Below are 25,563 nucleotides of genomic sequence, written 5' to 3'. Positions count from 1 at the left end.
GTCTGTCAGATTGGTGCCCTGGTCTAGCCTAGTAAATTATTTCCAGGAGACTTAGGACACACTCTCCCAGCTGCCAAGTTCTCTGCTTATAAGGTGCAGAATTTATTAGCCCAAAGAAAGATAAAAAGAAAGCCTGCTACCTTTTAAAGTGCTTTTACATACAGTTTCTTTATTAGAGCTTGGTGTTTCCAGAAATACAGCTGCTCAGATCACTTGAGCCTTTGTGCTAAATCAATAGGACTTGTTTTAGCTTCCAAAGAACCTCTGTGCTGTTCAGTTCAGTTCAGTTCAGCTCAGTCGCTCAGTCATGTCTGACTCTTTGCGACCCCATGAATCGCAGCATGCCAGGCCTCCCTGCCCATCACCAACTCCCGGAATTCACTCAGACTCACGTCCATCGAGTCAGCGATGCCATCCAGCCATCTCATCCTCTCTCGTCCCCTTCTCCTCCTGCCCCCAATCCCTCCCAGCATCAGAGTCTTTTCCAGTGAGTCAACTCTTCGCATGAGGTGGCCAAAGGACTGGAGTTTCAGCTTTAGCATCATTCCTTCCAAAGAAATCCCAGGGCTGATCTCCTTCAGAATGGCCTGGTTGGATCTCCTTGCAGTCCAAGGAACTCTCAAGAGTCTTCTCCAACACCACAGTTCAAAAGCATCAATTCTTCGGCGCTCAGCTTTCTTCACAGTCCAACTCTCACATCCATATATGACCACTGGAAAAACCATAGACTTGACTAGATGGACCTTTGTTGGCAAAGTAATGTCTCTGCTTTTCAATATGCTATCTAGGTTGGTCATAATCTGTGCTGTTACTACCTATCAATCAAGGTGTCTCATGGTAAGCTTTTAAAGAAAGTCACCTACATTATCTCCCATTTGGGGAGAACAAAATCATGAGATCTTGCATCTTTAACCTACAGCTGGCCATGCAAAGGTACAGAGAGATTTGATACACAATCCAGGTTTGTCCAGCTCTGAAACTCAAGACTGTCCAGTCACCCAAAGACCATAGGTTTTCTTCTAGCCTAGGTTTTCTTCTCTCCAGTTCCTCGAGATGCCTGTTCCCAACTCTAAACCCAATTCTGAGACAAACAGTGGCCTCAGACCCCATCACAGACACCAAAGAGAGTACTGCTAGAAATAGTGTGGCATGTTGAAAAGTAAATAACATTTTGAACTGCAAAATTCCTTGTTCCAGCTCTCACTACTTCTCTGACCTTGGATAAGTTGCTAAACAACTTCAAAGAACCATAGTGTCTCTTCAGCAAAATAAAGGCACACTTATGTCACCGGCTCACTTTAGAATAATTATGTCCAAGAGCAGTTATTTATTTGTTTATATACTTTCCTCTTCTTAGTATGCTTCACTAGACTACAAGCTCCAGTAATTCAAGGACCTTGTCTTTTTGGTTCATCATCGTGGCTCATTGTCAGAAATAGTGTTCAGCATGTAGTACATGATCAAGAGGAGTGAATGAGATTTGAATGTATGAAGGAAGGAATAAAGGAGAGAAGGAAAGACAGGAGAAAAAGATGAACAGAGGGAAAGAAAGAATGTTTGTAGTATTACTGATGTGCTGTATGTGAAAGTGAAAGTGAAAGTCGCTCATTCGTTTCCGACTCTTTGCAACCCCATGGAATAAAGACCACGAAATTCTCCAGGCCAGAATACTGGAGTAGGTAGCCTTTCCCTTCGCCAGGGGATCTTCCCAACCCAGGGATCGAACACAGGCCTCCCACACTGTAGGCAGATTCTTTACCAGCTGAGCCACAAGGGAAGCCCAAGAACACTGGAGTGGGTAGCCTATTCCTTCTCTAGCAGATCTTTCTGACCTAGGGATCGAACTGGGGTCTCCTGCACTGCAGGTGGATTCTTTACCAACTGAGCTATCAGGGAAGCCCGCTGTATATGAAAGTGCCCTATAAAATTTTAAGTATTATCCACATTATTGGGCTTCCCTTTGGCTCAGTGGTAAAGAATCCGCCTGCATTTCGGGAGACACAGGAGATACAGGTTTGATTCCTGGGTCAGGAAGATCTTCTGGAGGAAGGCATAGCAACCCACTCCAGTATTCCTGCCTGGAGAATCCCATGGACAGAGGAGCCTGGTGGGTTATGGTCCATAAGGTCACAAAGAGTTGGACATGACTGAAGCAACTTAGCACTCAGGCAAACATCCACATCTTTAAACATATAACTAACATTTGATGCATTAATTATACCAAGGTGATCTTTTAAGAATGTAAGTTAGATCATGTTACTTCCCTGCAGAAAACCCTCCAGTGGCTTTTCATTTTACTTACAATAAAAGTCAAACTCCCTTTAGCTTTCAAAGCCCTGTGTGATCTGACCCAAGCTGGCCCCATGTCCAACCAGTCCCCCTGTTCCTTGCCAGGCCCCCAGCACTCTAGCACGATTATGTTTCCTTAAACATGCCAACTCTGTTCCTGCCTTGGAATCTTTGTGCTGGCCCCTTCCCCTGCCTGAAAGCCCTTCTGCAAAAATCTGCATGTCTGGCTCCTTCTTGTAGGTGGACTCTTGGCTTCAGTGTCACCTTCTCAGAGAAGACTTCCTTGTACACTCTCTAAAGGAGCCCTCACTGACCCTCTCTTACTATTTATTCAGTTATCTACTACTGGTCTCCTCCCCAGTGCCTGATGGTCAATAAATATTTACATTTGTGTGGCATTATATTTGTTCTGTGCTTACATTTCATAGATGCTTTTCTAATCATTATTTTGTTTTATCACCACAAGTTTATGAGCTCAAAACAAACAATGAACAAACAGAACCCCCTATGGTTCCAAACTGAAAACTTCCTCTCCGTCCCTCCATACCCCAGCCCCCCACACACTGAAAGAGAGAGGTATCCTGGCCTTGTGCATAAAAGCAACTGTGCCAGTCAGCTTTAGTATTTGTGACTTAATTGGAGTCATGTACAATCAGAGATAAAATAATTCCTTAGTACACTAACTAGAGGGATTCTTTCCAGACATAGAAATGGTGCTGTTGGGTGCCAAGCTGTTCTTTGTTCTGGACTTGGAGGCTTCCTAGTTAAGGGCTGGGGTGAGGGTGGTGAGATGAACACAGAGGGTAGAAATGGGCAGAGGGAAGCAAAGGGCAGGAATGCTCTCTGGGTTCCAGCTGGGTTTGTTTACTGTGGACCCCAGGGCAGCAGTAATTCTGTAGGAAGAATACTGGGCCAGGGCACAGGAGCGGGCACTAGGGCTGGCACTATACACCCCTCTCCCAATCCAGGCTATCAGTCCCTCTGTTACATGCGGTGGAACTGGATCATCTCCAAGGGGAATCCCAGCTCTGACGTTCTATGGGCTAATGAGAGGACTCGCCTTTTATCATGACCAAGATGTCTGTAAGCAGGATAACTCACATAATATTTTTGATAAGCACAGCTTTTCTGGACTAAGTGGGGTTTCTTTGATGAGTCAATAAAGTCGCTGGACATGCCCAGCTCTCTGCTCTTGCCATTCTTCTTTAGCCTCCCCTTTCTCTGCTCTCCTAGAGTAGGTGACACCTGGGCAAATCCCCTCATCACACAGGGATCAACATCCAGTGTGAGTGCACTTAAGCCACTCTCCAAGGGATGGGTTTCTACTATATCTGATCTTGGACAACACTCGCCCATCTGCTTTCAACATGTTGCATCTGACGTTAACTAATGTCTCCTATTAGCATTAAAAGAAAACAATCTGGAAAAATTCACTCTCAAGCAGAGTTCAAACAGGCCACAAGTAGATTTGGAATCTCAACTGCACAAGGTTTGTTAAAATAATAGTGGTAAATATATATAAATGCATAAATGTGTATATGTATAAACCCATATGTACACACATGTGAGTATATATTGGGGTCTGTCTGGGAGGTAAAGCTAAAAGTCTGTAAAATGGGTCAAAAATATTTCTGTCCAATTTGTGAAATTAATGAGTAACAGAAGGAGAAAAATTCTCCCAGTGGGGATCAGAGCACAATCAAAAGAACTGAAGGACATGGGAAAGGAGTTGGGAATCTTGATCTTACACTTACTGGTAATGGGTTAAAATTCTGGTCCACAAGGTGATTGTATCCGTGGTCAAAAAATGAGTGCCGAATCACAACATCAATGCCCTGATTGGCCAGCATTCCTAAAGTGTTCAGCCATCTGAAAAGCAAGGGGGAAAAAACCATATCGATACATTTAAAATCAATACATTTAAAAACTCTTACTCATACCCTCTGCTGGCCCGCTTAATGATAATTACTTAGTTCTCTGTCTTTCCCCAGATGGTATGAGCTCATCAAGAATAGACACGTTTTAGCTTTGTACCCCAAACAACCATCACAGTTTCTGGAACACTATAGGTGCTCAACAGTCTAAGTTGAAACTGATCTGGATAAAATTAGATTCTAGGATTTTGAGAATCACCATTTACATACTAGGGACAAATCATGCATAGTTATGATTCCCCAAATCTGAAATAATATGGAGCTCCAAACCAGTGATCTTTCTAACACTAAAGACCACTGCTAATTTTTACATTATGAGTGAATATTATAAAATATTTTCAAATCTTTTCCACATTGACAATTATATTTTATTCTGATAAAACTAACAAATACCTACTGATAATGAATCACATACAACACACACACAAACACAGTAAAATGCAAAGACAAAAGTTATAAATCCAAAAAGAAATCTGACAAAAATATAGTAGAACCATTTTGTTGCTGTTGTTCAGATTGGGACATTGTAACCCAAGGAAACTGAAAATGCTTTTGGAATATCACATGGCTAAGCTACTTGTCTTTCTTATTTTTGTTCATTTGGCAACACTGTGAAGTCAGGAGAACAGGTTTAGCTTTGCTTTAGCCTCTGAGACACAGTTTAGCTGACCTGTGGTAGAACTGGAACATGAATTCTGGGCTGACGCCTCCTAAGTCAGTGTTCTCTCCACTGAAATAGCACAAATACAGTAGGTTCTAACAAATAACAAGTATTTCTATGTCCAAACAAGTTTGTCTTTCTCACCCTTCTATCCCCAGGCTTACTGAATGAATGAAGAGACAAAATGATAAGTAAATACATAATCACATATATGTGAATCCCTATCTCTAGTGGCATCTAGATGTCAATATTTGTATTTGTACATGTGATAAGATCCCATTTGTTCATTCATTTATTATTCATCCAACAATATGAATTCATCAACTGTAAATGCTAGATCTTGTTCTTAGCATTAAGAATAGATTAAAAAAAAAATGCCTGTGAGACCACATAAGTCATTTGTAAAGGACCGGGTATGTAGCTGTACCTACACATTTACAAGAATGTTATCAAATTCCTATTTGTGACCTCTACAGAGCCTAGCACAGTGAAATATAAAGAATATATATTCAACAAATAAACACTAACTTGTAAATCTGAGTTTTTTGGATTTTCTCCTGAGAGCATATGGGTAGTTTTTGAAGGAACTTTAAAGAGAGAGGGAAGAATATTCATTCTCCTCTTTAAACCCACATCCTATATGCACATCCCAGGTCTAGGGCATTAACAAATGACTATGGCCAGAGCCCCTGCTTCTCCATAGCTTTTCAGAATAGAATGGTTAGTTCTGGAATTGTCTTCATCTTCCTCTGTAATAATAAGTCTCCTGAGAAGGAGAAATAAATGGTGTTCCATGTCTCCCTTTTATACTTAATTAGCGAAAAGTGGCAAGATAATTGACACATCTCACCAAGGATACTTCTGTGGCTATTATTTTCTATCCACAAAACACTATTGAATATCTATTACATGACAGACATGTAGGTGCTGCAGACACAGCAGTATGCCAAGGGTAGGGCATCAAAGAATCTCAAAGTCCTGATTGGGAAAACTACCCTTGCATATTGGCAGCAGAGAATTCTAATTTATGCATGCATGTGAATGTGTCCTGGTAAGCTTATATTTATGCCATATATTGAAAAAGGGCTGTAAAATGCCTTCTTTCCAACTCCTTGCTAGTCTTCTGGAGCTTCCTAGAATGCTGTACATTTTTTTTCTCCTGGAAGCAATTTATACCCCTTGGAAAATTGGACTCAAGGAACATGTTTCTGGGTACTGCCAGTAGAGCTTACAGCCAGTGGATGATGAAACGGTAAGAGAGAAGACCAGGAGCAGAATGAGCTGCTTTTCATTTGATCTGTCAACCAAGCATGGAACATCTGAACTACACCAAAATCTAAACAACGATGTTAATCTGTGTTCACAAAAGTGACTGTGGAGATCTATGGATATTTAGCTGATGCTAGTGAAAAGGAAAGTCTCTCTCTAACTCTCTCCATGATGGTCTGTGTTATTTCTCATTTCACATCACTCTTTAAGGGAAGAATGTTCATGAAAACACTCAGTACAAACGGACTACTTGCTAGGCCCTGCAGCTGAGTTCTGAGACCACTAAGCAAAGGCCATATTCTTCTGATTCAAGGGGCCTCCAGCAGCCAACCCAATTGTCACAGTGAAACCTGCTGAGCAGAGTATTTTTGAAAGAAAACCCTCAGCAACACTGAACAACCTCTCTGTGCCGCTCCATGTGAGGACATGGGGCTGGAAGACCCCAGGCATATCATGTAGCCACTGACTCATTATCTTCATCTGCATCTGCCAGGATTCCATCTTAAAAGATATTTGCTTGACCAGCCTGATTTGCCCTTCACAAATGTAATAAAGAAGCTGCCTTAATGGAGAGGAACTATAGCTGTATAATTAGAAGTGGCTGTTAGTAGTGAAATGTGTAGTTGAGGGCAGAGCTGCAGTTCTTAGGAGAACTTTGTTCAGATGAAAAACCAGGACCCCAGACTAGATTGGACCAGAAACAGGTCACCTGGTCAGTCTGTGGTCCCGAGTGGTTTGTCCCTGTCTCATGACAATGGGAGGCCAGGCAGAAGCCCTTGTGCTTCTGGCTTAAGTTGCTCTCCAGATAACTGTAGTAGCCTTCAAATTCATTTTCCTATCTCTTGCCTCTCCAAACTGGTACAAACTATCAAACCCAGTGTTTTCAGTACAGGTCAGATCTCTGTAGGACCTCTTTCCTCCTCTGTAATCTTCAATGGCTTGCCACTGAGTATAGAATAAGGCCTCATATTGCATCCTTGGTTTTCAAGGTCTTCTATGATTTGGTGGTAAAACTCTGTCCCTAATCATACCTGGGCTTCCCAAGTGGCATTAGTGGTCAAGAACCTGCCTGCCAATGCAGGAGACATTACAGACCCGAGTTTGATCCCTGAATCAGGAAGCTCTCCTGGAGGAGGGCATGGCAATCTACTCCAGTAGTCTTGCCTGGAGAATCCCATGGACAGAGGAGCCTGGTGGGCTAAGGTCCATAAGGTCACAAAGAGTCAGACACAAATGAAGTGGCTTAGCACAGTCATACCTTCACTAACCCCTGCAGATACTGAGGCTTTCTCATGCTAATCATTTCTCCTCATAATGTTCCTTCATTTTAGAGTGCTCCCCACTACCCTCAGCAACAACCTTCACCTACAGAAATTAGAGAAATTTCTTAGTGTTCCACTCAATTGCCTCTTCCTCCACCAAGTCCTTCCTGATACTCGCAGTCAGAAATTCTTGATTCCTCTGCATGTCTATCCCTTGTGTGGTCAGACCATGTAAGGAAGGAAGAGAGATGGTATAATTTAATGGCAAAAAGGTAGGCCTCTGGAGCAGACTGCTATAACTTGAGTCCAAGCTCTGCCATTAATTAATAATTGCATCTATCTCACTGGGTTCTTATAAAATAAGGGCATTTACTACACCGGTTGTTAAATCATTAAATATGCACAAAGCACTATTAAATATGCCCTCGGCACATGGTAAGCACTATGCAGTTAAAATTATGATGATGAAACTTATCTCCGATAGCTTTTCTTACCCTCCATCTCTATTCCTCCAGTTGTCTGAGTTTCTAAAGGGCAAAACCTCCCTCTTATTCTTACCTATCTCCCAGGACTCTAGTGAAAATTACAAGAAAAAAAATTTATGCTGTCTGTACTGTATTTTGCACTGTAGACATAAAATAAAACTCTATTACTATCTACTTATTACTAATTACTTATTACTAACCTTATTACTAATAACTACCATTATTATTCTTGCTCTAATGCCTGTACCTGAGATCTTATTATTTAGACAAGTCCCTAATCACTGTTTGTTGAGTGTTTAAACACATTTACAAAAAAACGGATGAAGAATTTTCAGTAGGAAACGAACCACCACCCCATCCAAAGGGCAGAATAATAAGTAATTTCACTGTCCTTTCCTCAGTGCCCTTGGGAGTGAAATTACAAGTTCTACTCACAAGAATCCTGCAGCATAGGAATCTGATAGATTGTTTGTGCCTCCAGCTGAGGTGGTCACCACACCTTCAAGCCAAATCTTCTTTCCTGGGGTGTATGTGTTAACCACCTGTTCACACAACAAAAGCAGAAAGAGATAATGAAATTTTAAAAAACTGTTCCTAAATGAGAAGGACCATACATTCTCTTAAAGTTCCTCTGATCCTCTGCTCCCAGGTGGTCATGATCTGTGTTTTTTTCATGTTGATACAGCCCATACAGCTGGCACACAAATACACACACACACACACACACACACATTAATATTGATTCATGTCCACTCAAAGAAATGATCATTTTTTTCTCCTAAATGAACCAAAGTGACATTGTGACAGGAGAACAAGTGCATATTCTAGGACATAAGTTGACTATAACACCCTTCAGTGAAAATTAATAGTGGAGGTCAAACTGGAATGCTGTTAAAGATTAAAGAAGAGTTTCCCCTTGCACCTAGAAGAAGGTGGTCCTCTCCCTCTTCTTGACACTGCTCAGAGTGCCCAACCCAAGGAGACCTGGAAATACTATAAATAAGAAAGCAAGAAAAATACCTTAAATGATTAGAAAACTGAGTCATATTGTGAAAGTAAAGGTCTACAGTAATGATTCCCCTTAAAACATTCATGCTTTTGATAAAGTTTGTGTTTCCTTTAAGATTAACTGGAACTGAGTAATATATTTCTGTTTTTCTTTTTTGCCTTTGGCTTCTAGGATATTCAAAGTTTAATTTTTGTTCGAAGACAGATATAGAGATTATTAAGGCAGTCAGAGAAAAGTGGTTTTGTTAAAAAAACAAAAAGGTAAATAGTATAAGATGATGAACCTTGAAATCATTAAGCTAAGTGAAAGAAACCAGACACAAAAGGCCACATATTATATTCATTTATATGAAATGTCCAGAACAGTCAAATCCATAGAGACAGAAAGTAGATTAATGGATTTCTAGGGTTGGAAAAAGGGAAAGAGAATGAGGGGGGAAGATGGGGAGTGACTACAAACAGGTATGGGGTTTCTCTGGAGGATATGAACATGTTCTAAAATTAAATAGTGACAGTTTCACAATTTTGTGAATATACCTAAAACCACTGAATTTCAAACTTTTAAAGGGTGAATCTCATGGTTTGTGAATTGTATCTCAATAGAGCTGAGTGTGTAATATGTATCATTAACAATAGGAGAGGTAGACCCTAATAGGTAGATAACTGATGTGGAAAGGGGAATAAATTCTGAAAATCTGGGGTTCTACCACATAGCGGCCATGAGACGCTTGTAGAATCATTATCTTGGACTTCAATTTCTTCACCAACATATAAAGTAACATATTTGGAGGAGATGAAATGTAAGTCCTTTCTAAATATAAAATGTATCAGTATTTTGTAATGCTTGTGCATGTCCCCTTGGCTCCTATTCCCCAAATGTCAAGAGTAAATTTGATTATGGAAATTAAAATAACATAAATACAGGAGACAAAAAAGCCAGATTTGGTCATCTCAAAAATAAAGATCTTGGCTAGAGGTAATTATTGGGAATGGTAGAAAAAAGCCACAGGAGTAGGTGAAATTAGTTAAGAGGAATATTTAAAATTATACTGGGCTTCCCTGGTGGTTTGGTTGGTAAAGAATCTGCCTGCACTGTAGGAGACCGCCTGCAGTAAAGAATCTGCTTAAAATGTAAGAGACCCAGGCTTGATCCCTGGGTCGGGAAGATGCCCTGAAAAAGGAAATGACAACTCACTCCAGTATTCTTGACTGAGAAATCCCATGGACAGAGGAGCCTTGCGGGCTGCAGTCCATGGGGTTGCAAGAGTTGGACACAACTTGGCGACAAGACCACCATCACTACCAAAGAAGGGCTAAGGCTGTCTATGCAAAAACATGAAGGCATTATCAAATGGATTTATTCATTCATTCAGTAAATATTTATTGAGCACCTACTATATGCCAAGCAGAATTCTAGGGGCAAACAGTGAATGAAACACAAGTCTCTGCTCTCATCAGCTCATATTTTAGTCAAGGGGAAGAGACTGACAATAGACACACAAACATAAATTTAGAAATAGGAAGTGCTAGGAGGAAAATAAAATCGATTAATCTGACAGAAAGTGCCTTGGAAGGAGAGGAAGGTTGATGTTTTAGATGAAGGTCAGGAAAGATCCCTCTAGCACCTTTATATAAGGACTTTAGTTAAGCTCCATTAAATGAGGACTTGATTCCAGAAAATGGATGGATTTATAAATTGCTGTGTACACAGGACTCATCAAGGACACAGACACTGTGTAAATACACATCATTTGAATTCTCTTCTGACTTGCAGGAAGATTTGGAAGGAGACAATCTAACACTTCTTATAATTAGTGAGGTAGAATTGATTAGCAGTTAGTGGTCTGCACACACATTGCCTGGGTGTGAATCCTGGTTTCATCATTGACGCACTGTTGACCTTGCTGTGCCTTAATTTCCTTAGCTGTAAAATTAGAATAATAAATGTGCATTTTAAAAAATATTTGTGACCTAATATTTGTAAAGCACTTGGAAAGGTGTCTGGCAAATGATAGGCTCTTAAAGTAAAGCAAATGTTACCTAGATCACTCTCTTTGTCCAAACTACATGAGATTGTGATTGGCAATCTAACATTAGAATTGGTTGCTTTTATTTGGATATGTTTGTGGTGGTAGGTAATAGGCCAGATGTGTGCTAAGTAGTAGGGAAAGGTCTATTTAGAATTTAAAATCTACATGGGTAGCTCACGTTAATGTAATTAGCATTCAGAGTAGTTTGTTTATCCACTCAGCACAGGAGCAATTCTTGTCATTTTCTAGAGAAGCTATTAATACATGAACAACAACAAAAAAAACACAGGGAGAGTGTGCTTTGATACAAAACCAAGCCAGTTATATGAAATGTTATATGGCAGAGAAATTCCTAGAAAGTATCTGTGTTAGAGGTTCTGGGAGTAGTTGGTATGAGTCAGCAAGGATTTTCTGAACATTTACTGTTTGGGACATGGTGAGAGGCTTAATGAATATTGTGTCTACTGTGAGACAAGAAGAGGTTATCATAGTCATGTGTGGGGGAGGTACTGAGGTTGGGTGCTGGTTGGGCCTAGAGAGGAAATTAGTATGGGCAGAAGAGGAGAGGAAAAAAATCAGGAAAAACAGATGGAACCAGCTGCAAAATTCCCTTAGAAAGTGAAACTCTAAGAAACTGAGGGCTATAGTTCAACACTGCGGTTTTCTGAGTAAATATGATTCCCCCTGTGCTAGAAGAGAGAAAATTGCAGGACTGCAAAGAGCAAGGGTACAGTTCCTGGTGAAAAATGATGTGCCAAAGAAGGTTATTTTAAGGAACACATTGTCTGGGGAGGGAGAAGTACAAATGCCCAAATGCCGAGATTATTGAAGTGAAGGGAGAGGGGAGTTGAATGGTTGGCTCCCTTCAGCAGTTTTTTTATCCCCCACAGACTTCAGCTCTTAGGCCCATGTGGACAAGGGAGCTTTGAAGCACCCACAGGACAGCTCAGCAGGTTGCCAGTGGCTGCTCAGAATCCTTCAGCCTGCTGGGGGCAGGGTGGTGTGAAGGGAAACCCTCCAGCTCCCTCCCTCTCATTTCAGGGGTTGAGGACATCAGGACTGTTTCGTATGGCTATATTGAAAAAGGAGAGGTGAGAGAGAAAAATAGCTTTGACTTTTTAAAAAGTTTTATTTTCCCTACCACTTTGAAATTTTTTTTTTAAAGGAAACAGTTAAAAATAGGAAAATAACCATTTCTGTAGCACATTTTCAAACCTGGGCTTCCCTTTCCTGTCTCTCCAAAACTGTGATTTGTCTTTAAAAAAGACTCCTGAGAGCCTGGTTTCAGCCACTGGCTATGCAAGTGATGGTAGCCTTGTAGCAGCAGACATGTTGTTTATGGTTATCCAAACCCAACACCTTCCTTAATGAGAAAGGAAGCAATAAAACAGGAATAGTGGACAGGCCAGCTGGGCTAATCAGGCCTGGCAAGAGGCCCACCCTCCAAAGGAAGCTGGAGTCCATTAATTCCAGCATCTCATATAGTTGGAAATCAACCTTCCCTAGGACTTTAGGAAAAGCAGTGGTTCTTTAAGCAACCAGGTCCCCTATGTCACTGGTTAGAAGGAGCTGAATAGCTTTAGGGAACTTCTTAAACTTTCCTTACCCATGGACAGGGCTCTGCTTGGAGGTGCTCCTGTCTCTTTATTCCTTATTGTATTCATAAAACGTCCAGGTGAGAGCTCAATAATGTTACAATTTTTCTTTCCATTATTCTTGTGTGTTTTTGACTCTAAGCTACCTACTATGTTAGATGAGGACAAAATCATTCCATTCTGCCCTCTCCTTTCTTACTGTCCCCTTCTGAGTTCCGGATCTTATCCTTTCTCCCTTGGTCTTCCTGCAAGGAAGACCTCCTTCTCAAGACTTTCCTCTACACTGCTTCTGTCTTTTAACCAGCTTCACCCTAGCTTCATAACCTATATGACTTCTCATTACCAGCAGCAGAACTCAATCATGTGCTCATGGAGTGGTCTGTGTGACTAGTTGGCAGACATGTTATGAGTGACTTGCTTCAGATAATATTTAAAACAGTAATTTGGGGAATGACTTACTTAAAAGTATTGATAAAATAAAGTAGGTTCAAGGTTATCATAATAACATTCCTTTCATTAGCCAGAATTATGAAATGCTTCCTTAACATGGAAAGAAAGCAAAGGAGCCAGTAAACTACACACAGCTTGTAGTCTATTTTGTTCATTTGTCCATGAAAGCATGTTCAGTTCAGTTTAGTCGCTCAGTTGTGTCCAACTCCTTGCAACCCCATGAATCACAGCACGCCAGGCCTCCCTGTCCATCACCAACTCCTGGAGTCCATCCAAACCCATGTCCATTGAGTCGGTGATGCCATCCAACCATCTCAACCTCTGTCGTCCCCTTATCCTCCTGCCCTCAATCTTTCCCAGCATCAGGGTCTTTTCAAATGAGTCAGCTCTTCACATCAGGTGGCCAAAGTATTGGAGTTTCAGCTTCAGCATCAGTCCTTCCAGTGAACACCCAGGACTGATCTCCTTTAGGATGGACTGGTTGGATCTCCTCGCAGCCCAAGGGACTCGCAAGAGTCTTCTCCAACACCACAGTTCAAAAGCATCAATTCTTTGGTGCTCAGCTTTCTTTATAGTCCAACTCTCACATCCATACATGACCACTGGAAAAACCATAGCCTTGACTAGATGGACCTTTGTTGACAAAGTAATGTCTCTGCTTTTGAATATGCTGTCTAGGTTGGTCATAACTTTCCTTCCAAGGAGTAAGAGTCTTTTAATTTCATGGCTACAGTCACCATCTGCAGTGATTTTGGAGCCCAGAAAAATAAAGTCTGACACTGTTTCCACTGTTTACCCATCTATTTCCCATGAAGTGATGGGACCAGATGCCGTGATCTTAGTTTTCTGAATGTTGAGCTTTAAGCCAACTTTTTCACTCTCCTCTTTCACTTTCATCAAGAGGCTCTTTAGTTCTTCTTCACTTTCTGCCATAAGGGTGGTGTCATCTGCATATTTGAGGTTATTGATATTTCTCCTGGCAATCTTGATTCCAGCTTGTGCTTCTTCCAGCCCAGCGTTTCTCATGATGTACTCTGCATGCTCCTGCTGCTGCTGCTGCTAAGTCGCTTCAGTCGTGTCTGACTCTGTGCGACCCCATTGATGTCAGCCCACCAGGCTCCCCTGTCCCTGGGATTCTCCAGGCAAGAACACTGGAGTGGGTTACCATTTCCTTCCCCAATGCATGAAAGTGAAAAGCGAAAGGGAAGTCGCTCAGTCGTGTCTGACTCTTAGCGACCCCATGGACTACAGCCTACCAGGCTCCTCCATCCATGGGATTTTTCCAGGCAAGAGTACTGGAGTGGGGTGCCATTGCCTTCTCCGGTACTCTGCATATAAGTTAGATAAACAGGGTGACAATATACAGCCTTGACATACTCCTTTTCCTATTTGGAACCAGTCTGTTGTTCCATGTCCAGTTCTAACTGTTGCTTCCTGACCTGCATACAGGTTTCTCAAGAAGCAGGTCAGATGGTCCGAAAGCATGTTAAACATGGTGAAATGGTGATGGGAACCACTGATCTATGGGATATGACGCCAACTGCTTTATTTAACTTGGCATCTAAGACCCTTCATAACCATCCCTTAGCTGCCTCCTCCTCTCCCTCCCCACAAGACCTGAGGTTCACAACACAATGGACTCACTGTTTTTCAACTACATGATCTTCTTTTAGGATTTCACTGATCACTTTCTCCTTTACTCATTCCTTACCCATGTTGTCTGAGACATTGTTTTTTTCATGGCTTATTTCTAATGTGATCTCATTTGTGAAACTTCTCTCAAAACTTCAGGATATTAATTCTCTCCTCTGGCCTCCAAAGTTCTTTGAATCTATCACTATTCTTGACCTTATTATACTGAGTTGTAAATTTTTGTTCGCCTAGCCTCCTACACTATAAGCAGCTTGAGAAAGCCATATTTTTTCCCATTTTGCATGCCTTATAGAATTTTTGTCAGTCACTTTGCTTATTAAATACTTGTTAAATAATGAGACAATGAAGTAGTTTACTTGTTAATAAATGAGAGAGGTAATATTTTACCAATGGGAAGGCTGAGTATCAAAAAATATAACTAATAATTTCAGAATCATAAGAACAAACATTATATTTTCACAGTTTCAGCTCAGAACTCTGTTCACTTTCTAATTGAATTTTGTTGTTTGAGAAGAGCTAGAAGCTTCTAGTTCACTAAACTGCCTCCATATTTAATATGTTCTTCTCAGGTAAGACAAGCTGAGCTATTCTGAGCTCAGTGATTCCAATATCTCATCACATTCTTTCTGATTTATTTCTTCTGTCTAATGTACTTCCTGTCAGTTTCATTAATTTTTTTCTGTATAATTCTTTTTATCATCTCCCTGTTCCGGAGTGCCGTATTTGCCCATTTTCTTTTGGTATCAGATCAATTTTTAATTTGTGGCTTCTGTTTCTGTGTCATTTTTAGGATTTAAAATTGCATTCTCTGCTCTTGTTATCTCAAACCGCAGAAAAGCAACTGAGTGTAATTGCAACTAAACATAAAATTAAAATAAGAAAATACACAAAAAGGAAAGTCACAGAGGAGACAAGGAAATTATGAGCATAGGCAAGAAAATGAGGAAGAAAGTTTCACAGTACCAAAGCAATGACTATGTTCAAGAATAAGCGCTTGGTGGAGGGAAGACTGGACAGCAGCTACCTGCACATAAATTACTCTTCTTCCCATCTCCAGTCCTTTTCTGTGACTAACCAACCCCTCAGGCTTACTGGACTGTCTACCTACTGACAAGTCCTAAGTTTCAGCAGCCTCAGAGGTAAGTTCCTCTTGCTCAGGACAAACCCTGTAATCTCCCCACTTCCATGTGGAAATGTTAGACGGTCACCCCAAGCTGCCTTTTCCTCATGAAGAAGATTTTTGTTTAAGGAGCAATTTGTTCTGAGGGCTAGTCCTCCGATATGTCCTTAATATACTCATTGCCTTCCACACAACAGGACCTCACTATATGCTGGCCAAAAACCATGTACATGAAACATATGAATGGAGTCCAGTGAATGAATGCAAATCACTCCCTGGAAATCCTTGTCCTCTTCCACTCTCTAATATTGTGATAATATTATATATCACCTAATATTGTAGCACCCAACTTTCATTCAGCCCTCACTTCTAGAACACCCACCTCAGATTATATCAACTGACTGAGGTCAATTTGATATTCTCTCACCAAGAACATTCAGTATTCTTTTTAAAAAGGTTTCCTAATCCTGGGTGGTCAGGAATATAAATATTACATGGGTTACAAAATTAATGGTCAACATGCATGGGAGATTCAGAATGGTGTATTGGATACAGTGTGGGCCTTGGAATTAGGAGTTCCAATTTTACTACTTAGCAAGTGTGGCCTTCAAAAAACTTACTGGTTTCTTCAATAGATTGGTAATATTTGATGCACTCAGTGGATGGAATTTGTAACCTAAAAGGTAATACAATTACTATAGTTCTGTAAGTTGATGCATTTAAAAATGCATCAAATGGTTTTGAAATAAGAATGTTTTCCATCAAAAGAAACTAGCCAGCTGTTTACTCTCTCCCTCCAGCTATTATTAAATTTAAGGTTGCTGTTATTGTTCAGTCAGTAAGTCATGTCCAACTCTTTGCGACCCCATGGATGGCAGGACGCCAGGCTTCCGTGTCCTTCACTACCTTCTGGAGTTTGCTTAAACTCATGTCATTGAGTCAGTGATGCCATCCAACTGTCTCATCCTCTGTCATCCCTTTCTCTTCTTGTCCTCAGTCTTTCCCAGAACCAGGATTTTTCCCAATGAGTTGGCTCTTTGCATCAGGTGGCCAAAGTATAGAAGCTTCAACCTCAGCATCAGTCCTTCCAATGAATATTCAGGGTTGATTTCCTTTCGGATTGACTGATTTGATCTCCTTGCAGTCTAAGGGACTCTCCAGAGTCTCCACAGCATCACAATTTGAAAGCATCAATTCTTTGGCACTCAGCCTTCTTTATGGTACAACTCTCACATCCATACATGACATCGGAAAAACCACAGCTTTGACTCTAGGGACTTTTGTTGGCAAATTGATGGCTCTGTCTTTTAATATGCTGTCTAGGTTTGTCATAGCTTTTCTTCCAAGGAGCAAGTGCCTTTTAATTTCATGGCTGCAGTCACTGTCTGCAGTGATTTTGGAGCCCAAGAAAATAAAGTCTGTCACTGTTTCCACTTTTCCCCATCTATTTGCCACGAAGTGATGGTACTGGTTGCCATGTTGTTAGTTTTTTGAATACTGAGTTTTAAGCCAGCTTTTTCACTCTTCTCTTCCACTCTCCTCAGGAAGCTCTTTAGTTCCTCTTTGCTTTCTGCCATTAGAATGGTATCATCTGTATATCTGAGGTTGTTGATACTCCTCCCAGAAATCTTGATTCCAGCTTGTGATTCATTCAGCCCACTATTTCACATGATGTACTATGCATAGAAGCCAAATAAGCAGGGTGACATATACAGCCTTGTCATACTCCTTTCCCAATTTTGAATCAGTCTGTTGTTCTATGTCTGGTTCTAACTGTTGCTTCTTGACCTGCACACAGGTTTCTCAGGAGTTAGGTAAGGTGGTCTGGTAGTCCCATCTCTTTAAGAATTTTCTACAGTTTGTTGTGTTCCACACAGTCAAAGCCTTTCACATAATCAGTGAAGCAGAAGTAGATGTTTATTTTTTAAATTCTCTTGCTTTTTCTATGATCCAACGTTAGTTATTTAGTCATGTCCAACTCATTGTAACCCCATGGACTGTAGCCTGACAGGCTCCTCTGTCCATGGAATTCTCCAGGCAAGAATACTGGAGTGGGTTGTCATTCCCTTATCCAGGGGATCTTCCTGACCAAGAGATTGAACTTGGGTCTTCTGCATGCAGGTACATTCTTTGCCATCTGAGCCACCAGGAAAGCCTATGGATGCTGGCAATTTGTTCTCTTGTTCCTCTACCTTTTCTAAACCCAGCTTTTACATTTGGCAGTTCTTGGTTCAGATACTGTTGAAGTGTAGCTTGAAGGATTTTGAGCATTACTTTGCTAGCATGTGAAATAAATGCTATTGTACGGCAGTTTGAACATTCTTTGGCATTGCCTTTCTTTGAAAACTGACCTTTTTCAGTCCTATGGCTACTGATGAGTTTTCCAAATTTGCTGGCATATTGAGTATAGCACGTTAACAGCATCATGTTTTCGGATTTTAAATAGCTTAGCTGGAATTCTATCATTGTTTGAGTTTAAGAATCAAGGAAATATAGTTCACAGAATGACACTGAGCAAAACTTTGGAGCTTTTTTTTGTGGTAAACATATCTTTCCAGCTAGATTCCCCTATTTATCATCAGTGTCTTATATCTGAAAGAGAAGAGCCAAAAGTTCCACTGGGTCATATTCTCCCATTTTCAGATGCATAGTCAAGTGGAGTCACAGACAACAATTTACTGTGAAGCTCATCAACTTTAGCTCCCCATTTCCCCAGGCCTCTGTTAATGTCTTGGGAAGGGCCCTAGTAATTTGTTCATATGGTCAGATATATTTCTAAAACATGCAAATTTGTTTTGCTTTCTTTTTCTTAAAGTGGTCCCCATTGTATAAGTTGCCAGCCCCATAAAAGTTAGAATCACACCTGGATGTCACCTAAGGTATCAGTGTGGCACAGTTTGTGTTCAGGGTCCTCTATCTCTTGAGTTCTCCCTTGGCCTGTGTTTCTCTTCCCCTCTATCCAAACCTGCTCTTGGGAAGGACAAATACCATATGATATCACTTCTAGGTGGAATCTAAAACATGACACAGGTGAACCTACTGTAAACCAGAAGCAAAAACATAGACAGAGAAAATAGACTGGTGGCTGTGAAGGGGCGGAGGCTGGGAGACAGATTCACTGGGGGTTTGGGATTAGCAGATGCATACCGCTATTTACAGAATGCATTAACAGCAAGGCCCTACTGTATAGCACAAGGAACTATTCAATTTCCTGTGATAAACCATAATGGAGAAGAATATGAAAAAGAATGTATATATGTATAACTGAGTCACTTTGCTGTACAGCAATAATTAACACAACATGGTAACTCAACTATATTTCAATAAAATATTTTAGTAAAATAAAATTACCACAGAGGAAATAACCTTGCTTTTGGAAAAGGATCATCTATTTTATATTAAGGCCTTAGTGTGACTTTAAATCAGTATAGTTTACCTCTCCTTGGGTTATTTACATTCTGCTGCTACTGTTAAGTTGCTTCAGTCGTGTCTGACTCTGTGCAACCCCATAGACGGCAGTCTACCAGGTTCCCCCGTCCCTGGGATTCTCCAGGCAAGAACACTGCAGTGGGCTGCCATTTTCTCCTCCAATGCATGAAAGTGAAAAGGGAAAGTGAAGTCGCTTCTCTCGCTAAAGTAGAATCAAAAAATATTTTTCTAAAGTAAAATATCTGGCATTAGCAAACTGACTAAAATGTTACTCAGAGCCACAAAGAGACCTTTGTTTCACCCTTAAAGACATACCCAGAGGAAACTCTCCTACTATGCCTACATATAGGCATAGCCCATTTGTGTGCTATGTGTGTTAAGTCACTTCAGTCATGTCCAGCTCTTTGTGACCCTATAGACTGTAGCCCACCAGGCTCCTCTGTCCGTGGGATTCTCCGAGCAAGAATACTGGAATGGGTTGCCATGCCCTCCTCCAGGGAATCTTCCTGATCCAGGGATCAAATCCATGTCTCTTGCATTTCCTGCATTGGCAGGCGGGTTCTTTACCACTGGCACCTCCTGGGAAGCCTCATAGTCCACTATGGTTGCCTAAATCAATTTCTGTCTATTCAACACTATGCTACAAAATCAGTAGTGAATTAGATTCTTTTGGGTTTGAATGGCAGAGATAGCACATCCGAATGAGATGAGAAAAAGATTTACTTTGCTTCTTCCACACTTCTACCACTATTCTACTCTGTTCATTCACCTTCCCTTCCGTGTCTCCCTCTAATATTGACTGAGAGCCTGTTAAGTGATAGGCACCGTAGTAGGCACTGGCACATTGAAACAAGCATTCAACATGGGCTTTCCTGGTGGCTCAGACAGTAAAGAATCTGCTTGCAATGCGGGAGACTCAGGTTGGATCCCTGAGTTGAGAAGATGCCCTGGAGATGGAAATGGTCATGACTGAGCAAATTAAAAGACGCTTACTCCTTGGAAGAAAAGTTATGACCAACCTAGACAGCATATTAAAAAGCAGAGATATTACTTTGCCAACAAAAATCCATCTAGTCAAGGCTATGGTTTTTCCAGTAGTCATGTATGGATGTGAGAGTTGGACTATAAAGGAAGCTGAACACCAAAGAATTGATGCTTTTGAACTGTGGTGTTGGAAAAGACTCTCAAGAGTCCCTTGGACTGCAAGGAGATCCAACCAGTCCATCCTAAAGGAAATCAGTTCTGAATATTCATTGGAAGGACTGATGTGAAGCTGAAACTCCAATTCTTTGGCTACCTGATGTGAAGAACTGACTCATTTGAAAAGACCCTGATGCTGGGAAAGATTGAAGGTGGGAGAAGGGGACAACAGAGGATGAGATGGTTGGATGGCATCATGAACTCAATGGGCATGAGTTTGAGTAAACTCCGGGACTTGGTGATAGACAGGGAGGCCTGGCTTGCTGCAGTCCATGGGGTTGCAAAGAGTTGGACATGACTGAGCAATTGAACTGAACTGAACTGAGCAAATATATATAGATTATTGAATGAATCAATCAATACATTAATCAATCAAACACTGATTTTTTTCCAGTGGTAATACAACTATTCTTAACCAACTAGTGTGTTTTCATTTTCAGTTTTCTTCATTAGAGAAGGTTAACATTGTCATTGTCCTCATTTTCCTTTAATTGTGCATCCAGTTATTCTATGACCTTTAAGAGTAACTGTTATTCTTCTACTCTCTTCCCCTTTGATATACTTTGATATAACTAGTAGGTAAACCAGAGATTGATTGAGAAAAAAGTTTCCTTTTTAATCTGTTCATTACTTCCAAAGGATTAAATACTTCTCTGCCTTACCTATGTCCATGATCCTGCCACTAAGATATATTGGAAAAAGTGCTATAATGTTACTGTATCTATTAAGATTTCAAAAGAATTACTCTTTATTATTATAAGCAATCATAAATATGATGATATTAACAAAAAATATTGGCTTCCCTAATATCTGAAATTTCCCTTCCTTTACAAACTACAGTAGATATATCCCACCATGGGCTCCTGAAGCACCCTGAATTCCACTGTTATGTGAGTCATTGCATCTTACTATCATTGTTTGTTTCATTAACTATTTTCCCACTAGACCATAAAGTCTGTGAGTATAACCACCATATCCTTCTTGCTCATTGTTTTATCCTCAGGAGTTTGGAATACACAAGAATGTTATAGTTTATAAATGAAGGAAGAAAGAAGGAAGGGAGGAGGGAAGGAAATATTCAAATAGTAGGGAAGCCAATTGTTCAGTTTATTTAGTATTCAAAATACAATCATAAGGACAGTATTTTTGAAAATACTTCCCTTATGACTGGAATTTCACCAACTCCTTCCTGTGCTTATTGAATTGCTGAAAATAATATCAAAAAGTGTTATTTCCTCCTCTGATTCCTCTAGGAAATGAAGATACAAATCATAGAGTCCAAGTGACTTGAGCCAAAATGGTTCATCTTGGTTCTTATGTTATTGTTTTGGAGTCTGCCCAGCTATCCACACTATACCATCTGCACTGTATCCTAAACATCTCTCACTTTCCCATCGGACTATTGGCTGCATTGTGAGATTCTCAACTCTTTCCCTCATCTCTCAAAGTACAGACAATTATTCTCATTCTAATCGAAAGGAGCGAGTGTGTGAATCACCCAGATGAGTGGGTTGTCCAAACACTGTCTCTGTTTGGTTTTCAAATGCATCATGTAGATTTTCATATAACCAGAATTCACCCACTGCTCAGAAAACTAAACATTCTTAAGTGGCAGTCCAAATTTGGAAACAACAGCTGTTTTTAGCAATTGAGTCATTGTCTTTCAGGTGCCAAAAATATCACCTATCTATTCTCCAGGGTTCAAAGAAAGAGGAAAGAGGAAGAAAGCAAAGAACAAGTTGAGAATAAAGGTAACATGAAGCTTCTCCAGTAAAATGAATTGTTATTAAAAAACAACCATAATAACTGAAACAACAATAATTATGGCAATAAGAACTACCATTCACTAGCAATGAACAAATCAGAGTCTCATGTGATCTTCCTAATCTCCTTAAGAGGGAAGGAGGATATACAATGGTTACTACCAAGTACTAGTTCCAGGAACTGGTGTGGATATCAAAGTCTGCAGTTGCTTAAGGCCCATATACAAAACCGTGTAGTGTTTATAGTATAACCCAGGCACATTCTTCCATGTATTGTACTTTAAATCATCTCTGCTGCTGCTGCTAAGTCGCTTCAGTCATGTCCGACTCTGTGCGACCCCATAGACGGCAGCCCACCAGGCTCCCCCGTCCCTGGGATTATCCAGGCAAGAACACTGGAGTGGGTTGCCATTTGCTTCTCCAATGCATGAAAGTGAAAACCGAAAGGGAAGTCGCTCAGTCGTGTCCGACTCTAGCGACCCCATGGACTGCAGCCTACCAGGCTCCTCCGTCCATGGGATTTTCCAGGCAAGAATACTGGAGTGGGGTGCCATTGCCTTCTCTGTAAATCATCTCTAGATTACTTATAATACCTAATACAATGAAAATGCTAGGTAAATAGTTGCCAGTACCTGGCAAATTCAAGTTTTGCTTTTTTTAACCTTCTAAAGTGCTTTTTTTCTGGAATATTTTCAATCAGTGTTTGGTTGAATCCATAGATGCAGAACACACAGATACAGATAGAGAGAGCTCTGTTCTTAGCAATCTCATTTTACAGGTGAAGAAAGAAAATCAGAAAGGTTAAGTGAATGGCTGAGGGTCATAAAACCCAAGCCACTAGACTTCAAATCCTGTCTCCTATCTCTTCTTCAAACAGCCTCACCACTGTCTTATATAAACCAATCTTGCATGAATTTGTTTGGGTAGGAAATCTACCCTTTTTCCACTACTAGGACCTAAGGAGAGATCATTAAGATTTCTCTGAACTTCTAAAAATAAAAAAGAAACAGAGATTGCATTTCTAGCTTTTGGATGAGAGTTCCATGTATATACCTAATAAAATGTTTACTTGGTCCATCTCCAAGCTGACTGGGGGGGCTCACAGCAAAGAACTTTGATCACTCTGCCCCAGACTGTACCCTAGTATCAAATTTCCCAAACCCCCATTCCACCCACAGGGGATTTCAGGAACAGCCAAAGTAACTTTTCAACTGACAAATCTTGATGACTCTTCTCTGGTCTCCTAGCCTTCATCTCCCCAAATCAGGCCACTACCTAGTATATCCTTTGCTGTGGTGAGAGACTCCCCTTCTCAAGGCCCTAACAACTGGGTCCAGGTTACTGTAGCCAGTAGAAGGTCTATCCTATGAGTCAAACCTCAATGAATCTGTGATCTAGCAGCGACCCTAGCAGATACCCATTTAAGACAATCTCTGGCAAGAGCTTTATAAAAGAGATTTGAAAAAAGAAAACCAGTCAGAGAGAGAACTGAATGGGCTACTAAATAAAACAAGGAGGACGAAACTTTGACAGACAGTATTTTCCCAAAGTGACTGAAAAAATGTTTCTGGTCTTATATGCCCTTCCAGAACCTCATCACTCCCTTATTAAGAAGGTTTACTTCCTCTTCTCTTAAATCCCTAAGGGTCTTGGTGACTGTCTTAATGAGTTGACTATGGTTGAAGCAATGCCCTGTGACTTCTAAGGATAGGTAGAAAAGTTAATAGAGCTTCCACCTGACTCGCTCTCTTGGGCATCTGACTTTAAAACCTCGAGAGGAAGTCCAAGGCTACAAGGAGAGGTATTCTGGTTATCAGCCCCACAAAGGTGATAGTTGACAACTGACATCAACTTTCAGAGTGAATGAGCTTTCTGATGATTCCAGTCACTGGCCTTTGAATTAGCCTAGCCTTCATGTTTTCCAGCTGAAACTAATGGAGCAAAGAAAAGCCATCCTATGGGAATTCCTGACCCATAGAATTCATGGTCATAATAAATGATTGTTTTAAGTCACTAAGTTTTGGGATAATTTATTGCACAGCAAGACATAACCAGAACAGAAATGTAAGCCTGAGGGGACCGCTGAGCATTTTGTATTTGCCAGAGCCAAAAGGTGGCTCCAGGCCCTACTGCTAATTCTATCTACCCCCTGCCAGGTGCCTTCTGTATACATAGGCCATTTCTCTTCGAGGCTCCACTGCTCCTTTCTGCAATCACACTTGGCTCTCCTTTTCTGTGTGCATCAGACGTGTTTTTAAAGATCTGAATTTCAATTGTGCCCAGAATTTGAGACCTTTTCCTTAAGTTTCTTCAGCCTTGCCTGGACAAATCAGGAAGTGAGTTTAGCCTCTTATTTCAGTCTCTGGACATTCTGTGATGGTGAAGGAATATTCAGTGGTGGAGAGTACTAAGTTGTGGGGAGAAAGAGGAGAATCTAACTCCTAACTCATTTGTCTTGGTTTTGACCTAGTTATACTTAAAGAATTACATGAACACAGTTAGAACCTTCACTCACAGTGCCATGACACCACTGAATCATTTTACTTCCAGTGATAATCCTTTGATCAGGTTGCTAGACTCAAAGCTGGAAAAACCAAAACTACAGGGACTTGTTATGTTGAACACTATTGTAATACAAAAACTTAGAATAGTAGCTGGAACACAGTAAACAGTAAATATCCATTGAATGAAAGAAGGAACAAGTGAATAAATGAAAGAAATTTCCTCCCCTCTTTTTAGAGACTAATACTGGATTAGCATAATGTTGTTAGAAAACTCTAGAGTTTAAAAGGTTGACATTCTACTCCATTAGGTAATATGTTTTTCAGCTTGCTCAAAGTAAGTATTAAACCTTGAAACTGTAAAGTTCCTCAAGGACAAAGACCATGTCTCATTCGATTTTGTATCCGCAGCAGCTGGCACTATGCCTGCTACTTGTTAAAAGCACAGTAAATATTAGTTAAATATTAAAAACTAAGTGAATGTCAAGCAGAGACTGACAGACATTTCAAATCATTTAGTTCTCCTAGGTGTTGCCTAGTAGGAGACAGTGACAGATAAGGGTGCTGGTCAATGCACCTGATCCCCAGAGGGATCAGACTGGGATGTAGAAATTCAGAAGTCCTGAGGCCTCACAGCTTCTAAAGACTCAAAGGGTTATTTATAATCTGAGTAAGACATTAAGTGCTTTTCTATGATTGCTCCAAATAGTATTTTCTTACACAACTAATTTTATAATGAGCCATTTGTTTATTTACCCATTCATTTATTCATTCATCCCGTATATATATATATATTTTGGCCATGCCATGGCTGGGGATTGAACCCAAAACCTTGGTACTGAAAGCATGGATTCCTAACCACTGGACTACCAGGGAACTTCCCCCATTCATCCCATATTAGTGGGGGCCTACCT

The 25,563-nt window shown here is 40.6% G+C and overlaps 1 protein-coding gene across 1 annotated transcript in view; it reads right to left on the bottom strand.

Annotated features, from left to right (window-relative positions):
* HPSE2 (heparanase 2 (inactive)) overlaps positions 1 to 25,563 on the bottom strand; it is a 717,063-nt gene that overhangs the window by 143,659 nt on the left and 547,841 nt on the right. Inside the window, exons 8-9 of the mRNA XM_070363563.1 lie at positions 8,336 to 8,442; positions 4,044 to 4,158 (exon numbers count right to left, since the gene is read on the bottom strand). Of these exons, the coding sequence (XP_070219664.1) occupies positions 4,044 to 4,158; positions 8,336 to 8,442 (222 nt within the window). The remainder of the gene's footprint in view (positions 1 to 4,043; positions 4,159 to 8,335; positions 8,443 to 25,563) is intronic.

This window comes from Bos mutus, chromosome 26 (genome assembly GCF_027580195.1).
Source record: "Bos mutus isolate GX-2022 chromosome 26, NWIPB_WYAK_1.1, whole genome shotgun sequence".
Classification (NCBI taxonomy): Eukaryota; Metazoa; Chordata; class Mammalia; order Artiodactyla; family Bovidae; genus Bos; species Bos mutus.
This window is presented reverse-complemented; position numbering and strand designations above follow the sequence as displayed.